General features: G+C 34.6%; 1 protein-coding gene across 2 annotated transcripts in view; it reads left to right on the top strand.

Annotated features, from left to right (window-relative positions):
* The window catches only part of LOC107841043 (leucine-rich repeat extensin-like protein 4), a 2,948-nt gene extending 1,998 nt beyond the window's left edge, over nucleotides 1-950 (top strand). Inside the window, exon 2 of one of the 2 annotated variants that reach the window (XM_047396529.1) lies at nucleotides 5-950. In XM_047396529.1, the coding sequence (XP_047252485.1) occupies nucleotides 5-447 (443 nt within the window). In that variant the 3' untranslated portion in view covers nucleotides 448-950. The other variant, XM_047396528.1, reaches the window with a different exon arrangement.
* Nucleotides 951-8,239: the final 7,289 nt, after the last annotated feature.

Raw genomic sequence — 8,239 nt, 5'->3', positions numbered from 1 at the left:
CCGCTTGCTCACTCACCTCCACCCCCTTCACCTTACTACTACAATTCACCACCACCTCCGCCTCCTCCACCACCAAATTCACCACCTCCACCACCTGTATACATATACTCATCACCTCCACCACCAAATTCACCTCCTCCACCAGTATACTCCTCCCCTCCACCGCCTCATTCGCCTCCACCTCCATCCCCGGTACCTTGTATAGAACCCCCACCCCCCCCCCCTCCTTGCATAGAGCCACCTCCATCACCATCTCCTCCACCACCACCCGTTTACCACTACAACTCCCCGCCCCCACCATCACCCTCACCACCGCCACCATCACCTGTGTACTACTACAATTCTCCTCCCCCTCCCTCACCGCCACCAGCACCGGTCTACGAAGGTCCGTTACCACCAGTAATAGGAGTTTCATATGCATCACCACCACCACCACCCTTTTATTAATTCTTTCACAAATATTTCCACTAACTCATCCTCAAGAAAACCACAAAAAATTGTCCTACAATTATTATTCCCTCAACTCTTTTTCCCCTCAAGCCCATTAACAAAATCGAGCTAGTACGTGATCATCGCGAAACGTATCAAACAAAATGGTGTGGCAGAACGAAAGAACGAGGAGGGTAAAGAGGAGAAAGATTCATTGGGTATGAATAGATTGAAAGTTGTGGAGATGAATAAATCGGCAAAGAAAAAGATTGAAACTTTGCAAGAAAGTATATGTATAGAGAAGGATCATAATTCTGGAATTTAGAAGCCAATTTACAGTGTGCTTGCTGTAGCTTGGTTTAATATTTTGTGATGATCATACTTTGGTTTCTTTGTATTTTTGGTTCTTCCAAACTATAGTATAATGATGAGTTTTTTTTTTTTTTTTTTTGGGTTTTAAACTTGTATTGATTCTCAGAATTCAGATGATTTCTTTCTATTTCTAATGGGTGTTCTTCTTATTTTGTTAACTCTTTCTATTTCTGTTACTATCGGTTATTCCTTGTTGTATTGTTTTGTTATAGTTTCTGTCTGTTGTTTATTGTACTTTCGTTACTTCTTGTTTGGAAATGGACTAAAGGTCTATTGGTAACGTTCTCTCTACCTCCTTGGACTGAGGGTCTATTTGTTATTATTTGCTGTTTCTTGATCCTTTGTTACTTCTTGATCAGCGTTGAGCTGAGGGTCTGTCAGAAACAACCTGTATTTTTTCTAGATAAGGTAAGATTTGTGTATACTCTGCCCTCTCTGACTCCCAATTGGTAGAACTAAATTGAGTAGTATTTTATTGTTCTTATTTTTGTTAAAGTTTTAGCATCTCATCTTCTTGATCTTTCAATGTCCTCCATCTTTTTCATTCTTGGTCTTTTATATATCAATGTGAAATCTGAAAATCTCTATGATTTGATCATTGTCCATTGAATTTGAAGCATTTGTTATCTAACTCGAGCTTGAACTTGTGATTGCTGGTTAAAGAACATTCTCTATCGAAATAGATTAAATTCTCATGAGTTGAACTTGAGACTGTTGATTAAGGATAGAAGGATTTCATCATTTCGATATCATTGGCAAGAACATTATTGGTGCCACCTCGAATTTGGATTCCATTTCAAGGTGTATCATTTGTATTTCGTGAGTGTACCGTTTCTGTTGCTATCTGTTGATTTGGTACTTCTATTGTTACTTGTTCTCCTATTACCATTTATGATAAACTGAAAATCTTGAGTCGAAGATCTATCGCGTACAACCTATTTACCTCACCTCTGAGCTAAACGTTGAGGCATTGATTGCGTACACTCTACCCTTTGATTTACCAATATTATACAATTTAAGCTAAATTTACGCTCATTCTTACATCTTTTAAATCAAAGTATTTTTTGGTACATTGAAAAAGAAACTAAGTCTCTCCCTTTGATTGAGGGAAAATAGTTGAATTCTGTCCATAATTGGTTGTCTTTATCATTTGTTTATTTATTTACTTAGGAAAAGTGAGAGATTCCATTATCAGCTAACTAATTGGGAATTTTGTATTGTGTTGCATGTGACTGAGTCCCCACTACAACATTATCAACGCAAATATATTTTTTTCGTAGAAAATAGAAATATCAGTCACTTTTCGACTTATTCGTAAATTATAACTACTATTCTAAAGTTTTAAATTTTAAAATTGAAAACTCAGAATATTGTGAAATTTGAAGTATTATTTGAAATTAAAGAACAAATATGAAATAAATTATGAACAATTAGAATATGAATAAATGCTACATATATCAAAAGGAAATCAAATGTTAGCCATGACCAGCGTCATTTTTGGCCTTGTCTTTATCTTGAGTTTCACGTGAAATTTTAAGATTTTAATTTTTTTGTTTATAAATTATGAAGCTTTAAAATAATAACGATTTCTTAATTTTAAAAGCTGTGTTGGAGTCCCACATCGGTGAATTAAAGGGTCCTTGGTCTCCTTATGTGGTCTTGGACAATCCTCCCCTCATGAGTTAGCTCTTGAGGTTGAGTTAGGCCCAAGATCTATTTCTTTATCATGGTATTAGAGTCAGGCCCATCCAATTCATTGTTTTCGATGTTGGGCGCCCGATCTTATATTGTTCACGCTCCAGATGTCCAGCCCTGGACGTTCATTGTTTGCGATGTTGCCCCCCCCGCACGTACAGGCCTGGACATCTGGAACGTGGACAATATAATGCCGACGCCCCCCCCCCCCCCCCCCCGGTCTTATATTGTCCACGTTCCAGATGTCCAGCCCTGTACGTGCGGGGGGTGTTGGAGTCCCACATCGGTGGGTTAAAGGGTTAAACTCTACTGCGGTGACGATATTGTAGGGAAGGTCCTACGGAAAAATAGCTCGACGCCAGGATGATAAAAAGCTTAACACCTCTCATTCTTATTCCATATGAAAACGAAAAAAAAAAAAATGAAAAATCAAAAGAACTTGGTCTCCTTATATGGTCTTGGGGAATCCTCCCTCATGATCTAAATTTTGAGGTTGAGTTAGACCCAAGTTCCAGAGAGATATCTATATCTTTTCTTCCAGCCATTCATATTACTAGAATCATGAGTGAGCAGACTGATGAAGCAGGTAGTTCATGATTGTCATACGTTCTTTCAGCTTCGAAAGCATTTTTGTAATTTATTTTATTTTATTTTTAATATATTATATATTTAAAAATTATGTAAAAAATATTATAATTATAATAATTAATAATTTAAATTATTTGGAGACACAATTTTTTTTTATTGACTTAAAATTTTATGAGTGAAATATATATTGGGAATAGAGTTTGAATTTTTTTATGAAAAGTAATATAAATTACAATAATAATCAAATTAAAATATTTGAAATATGTATAAATATTTGTTTGATTTTTTAAATTCTATCAATGTCATATAAATGAATAGATGGAGTAACATATATTACATGAAAATTATGTAGAGAGTTATATAACTCATAATAATTAACGATTTAAAATATCTAAAATTGTATGACAAATTTAATTGATTTTCTCAAATATTCCATCACTATCACATAAATTGAGACAAAAAGTGTAACATATAGAATTTGAAAGCTATGTAAAACTATTATTAATTGATCATTAATAATTTAAAATATTTAAAAACCATTCAAAAAAAGTTGATTGACTTTTAAATTTTATCTATACTATATAAATTGAGATAAAAAAAAATAAATCGACACTAACTCTTATATCTAGTATACTTATATAACTAGGTCTTTTTCTTGACATTTTCTTTCCACAACAATAAAGGCCCTACCAAATTATGTGTTTTCATTTATTTGTTCTTCTACATCACCACGTGAATCCACCTCTTCACAATTACCTTTTTTTTGGGTCACTTATATTTTACTTATCAAGATATCATGATTTAATTCACCGAAATAATTTTTTATAGAAATATAAAGTAAGACTATATATAATAGACTTTTGTCATTTAAATTTTTATAACTTATTGAGCAATATCTAATTAAAAAAATATATTTTATATAATTAATTTAACTACCTAATACACGAATGAGGATAAACACAATTTTTTTTAAAAAGAATTAAACTGAAAGTGTCTAATTGAAATATTTTAGCAGAAATTGAGGTGTTCAATTGAATGACTTAATTTGAGTTTTAAATAAAATATCTTGACAAATTTAAAAGACTGATTATATATTAAGCCATATAACTTTTAATTCATGGACTATTTTTTTTTTTTTTTTTTTTTTTAAATTTGAGTAGCTAAATGTTTCCCTTTGTTGTCTTTATCTATAGTAGCCTTTTATATTCGTTAGTTCCTATATTCTACCAACACCAAAGAAAATAAAAAGTGGTCAATTTTCTAACAAGTTGAATGACATTTGAAATAGCCTTTTCTAATCGTCAACTTACTTTAAATTTTCGATAGCTTTTTTGGTTTATTATACATATATTAGACGATCAAATAAATATTATTATCTTTCTCAATATCATATTATTAGAGTGCGTATCCTACCGATTTTAATGTTTTACTCTAATAGTTGCCCATCAGTGGAAGAAGTCAACTAACGTGGTTCACGTAAGTAAAACTGAAAACAATTATTTTTACGTGGAAAATACCCGACTCAAGAAAGGTGTAAAAAACCACGACCTGTACCTCTACAGGATTTAACCCCAACTTCACTAATGCTCTTGAACCTTAACAATCAACAAATTACAAGACTTCTTGTAATCTAGGAATTAAAATTTTTAACTCCTATTTCTACAATAACACAAATCTTCCCAAGTACTTTGTTAGAGATGTTTAATAATCCATGACTACTGGGGCTATCACTAAAACAATCAAAATCTGAAGGAAATAACCATCATTCATTAGATTAAACAGGATCAAACCACAAGTAGCAATGTAGGTTAGTACATTCAAGATCAAGCTGACATCAACCAAAATCTAAAAACTGATAAGAAAGACAAGCAAACCAGTACAAAGAGAGGACTACTAGGGGCTAGGAAGGAGCTAAGTTGAGGAGGAAGAGACAGAAGGAATGAGAGCTATCAATTTGCGCACAATTTCAGCATTAGACAATCTTTTATTTTCAAGTGCAAGTTGAAGGGAAGTGATCTGAGCACAAAGATTCAGATTTTTAGCCTGCACAGCTTCCAATTCAATAGTCTTGACATTTAGAGCATTCCTTAAGCGCTGCATAGGATTGTCTGCACTCCTCATAGAAACAGGTAACTGTATATGGTCCACACTTCCTATAACATCTTTGGTGGTCTGCATAGACTACACTTGGACAGGCACTCCAAACTCTTCAAATATTGGTGTCAGCCAGAATTCATAGGGACGTGCATGGCCATTCACTTTTTTAAGGAGAACCCTATGCATATGCTTTAGGATAATCCTAGGCAGATCAATTTTTACCTCAGTATCCAGCAGCTCCATGAGAGTAAGATCAAAGAAGTTAGCTACAATCCTTCTTTCCTTCCTGAGCATTTTGTGAACAGCATCAAAGTAGAGTTGATGAAGTGGAGTCATATCTTTTTTGAGAACTCTACGATGATTAACCAAGTAAGTGTTTCCAAAAAACTTACAAGATATATCTAGGGAAGATGCAAGATTATCAAGAGGAGGCCAAGTGACCTTGACATAGTGACCCCAACCCCCTAAAGAAATGTGTAAAATTCTAGCAATATCAGTAACATAGAGATTCATGGTGATCCCTCAAACAGTGGTAGAGAACATATCACCAATAGCTACCCCATTTGTATAGAACTCATAAACTTTAGGCTTAGCAAACTTCCTTTGTAGTTCACCCTGAAGAAATAGGTGTGAACATCCTTGGACCTCTAGCTTTGCTAACAACACATTTATATCATCACCCCCAAACCATTAATAACACGACTTCTAGCTAGCTTATGCTTTTGAAAATGCAGATAGTGATCTTCAGGAGTCTCCTAATTTGCAAGGGATTCATGAAGTTCAAAATCTGGATCCAACTCAGTAGGAGTATCAAGAAGGGAGTCAGACTCAGAAGACTCAGAGGGAACAATTTTTGTAACCTATTTTTTTGAACGTACAGATGACTTCTTTGGAGTGGGTTTTGAAGATGAAGAGAATTTTGATGCAGGGGTGGGTTTAGGTTGAGATGAGGGCTTACAAGAAGAAGAGGATTTTGGAACTTTTCCTTTGATTGACTTGCCTTTACGTACTAAGCGAATAAGGATATCAGGAGAGGATGAACGAGGAGGAGGAAGAGCAGATGTAACGACCTGTTTCCTTTTGCTTGCTTGAAGGGCTTCAGCTAAAGAAGCTTCTTTCCATTGCTTTTTCCCACGAGTGTGAGAAGTTCTTGGAGTGGGTGCAACAAGGGTGGGTTCATCCGACTCTTGGTCTTCAACAACAATGGTGGGGGAAGAAGGTTTTCTTTTTAATTTAGATCTTGACCTTCCTGGGATCTAATTAACAATAGGTTCATCATCAGGGTCGATAATTTGGAGAGAGATCGGAGATGGTAGTGAGGATTTAAACGAGGATGAAGGATTTGAAGAGAACTGAGCAAAGGGTTTTTTGAAAATTTTAAAGACTGCAAAATCAAATATTTTAACTAAAATTGGAGGAGGAATGAGAGGTGGTAAGTTGGCATTTGGATGAAGAACAATGGCTGTCGAGGAGGTGGTGGTAGAGTCTAAGGAGGGAGTAGATGATGAAAACGCCATGGTGAGAGAGAATCGATTAATTTTTCTTGGCTGTGAAGTGGTGAGTGAGGTGAGAGAGAGAGAAACGACTATATAAAAAAGAGTGAGAAGTTGAATCGTAAAGGGAAATGATTTGATAGGTGACAGGATAATGATGAGGAGTTTCAGTGCTGATGGGATTGTGGTGGCAGCTTTTTTTGAATTTGTTGGACTCTTGGGATTTGGCGGTTAAGAGAAGTACAAAGCACGAAGTAGGCAAACCTGTTCCTCCTTAGTCAATTTTAAGATAGGCTGACAGTCATACCTGAAATCTTGAAAACTCTGAACAAAATTGCTTTATGTGTTCCAACTACACTGCAGAAATTTAAATAAATGAAGATTAGATCACTACAGACGATGTGGTGATGCCAGTAGCGGAGTAGCAATTTTAAACGAGAAAAAAAATGGGACGGGAAAAAGAATGTCGCCGGCCAGATTTGGAGGAGAGAAAAGAGGGGGTGGCGTCGCTGGCTTCGCCGGTGGTAGTGGTTTTGACTGGATTTGGCGCTGTAGAGGGGAGATGCGCCGGATCTAGTAGTTTTCTGGTGAGGTTGGTAACGGGAGAAGGGAAAAAGGGATCTTGATGACAGCGCGGTGGTTACTAATGGTTGGAGAATTTTTCGGCGACGAAAAAGATTGCCGGAACAGTGATGGGATGCATTTTTATTGGAGATGCGTGTGAATTGTATTCTATGTGTGTGCGTGCTGCTTTGTCTTTGAAAGTGTGTCTGAATTAGCAGATTATTACGTAAATAAATTTTGCTCTGTTTTCTTTATTTCTTGAAGCATTTGTGTGCATTTGCTAAAAGAGTATGCATATGATTATGTATATACTTAAACGAATGTGTACTATTGTGTATGGAGTGCATAAGTCTTAGTTTAAGAAAAATGGAAGTCTACTAGTAAATAAATCGTGAATGTGAAGATGTATGCATGCTTAATGTTTTTTTTTACTGATATATTTTTTTCACTATCTGTGTACATGTATTTTCCATTCAACAACTTAATTCTATAACATATAATAGTAGATAATTCATATAATCAATCCACAAGTCATACTAAACAGTGCATGAATCTATTTGAATATTTTAATTTCATACTTCAGTTTATATCAATAAAATTTATGAAATAACATTATAGAAAAGAAATAAAACTTGTCTGATGAATTAAAAAATAATGAAGCAAGAATTTTATCACCGGAAACTTCAATGGAAAACTCTTGAACTTTTTGGTTTTTCACTCTCTTTGTCAGATAATTTTTTTTTTCAGTCTGTGTCAATGTACGTACAATCTCTTTTTTGGGTAAAGAATCCTTTAAATAGGGGATTGTTGGGGGGGGGGGGGGGGGGAATAAGGAGAGGGAACAGTTAATACCTGATAATGGAACCTTTAAATTTCAATTTTTTTTTGTTTAATATAAGATAATAATAAATAATAAATAAATAAAATAATAACTAATTAATTTTTATATTTAAGTAAAATACAATAAAATTTATAAATAGCCAAAATAAATATAATAAAAT

The sequence above is a fragment of the Capsicum annuum genome, chromosome 9, assembly GCF_002878395.1.
Source record: "Capsicum annuum cultivar UCD-10X-F1 chromosome 9, UCD10Xv1.1, whole genome shotgun sequence".
NCBI lineage: Eukaryota > Viridiplantae > Streptophyta > Magnoliopsida > Solanales > Solanaceae > Capsicum > Capsicum annuum.
The sequence above is the reverse complement of the archived record's forward strand: the minus strand, read 5'-3'. Positions and strand labels throughout refer to the sequence as shown.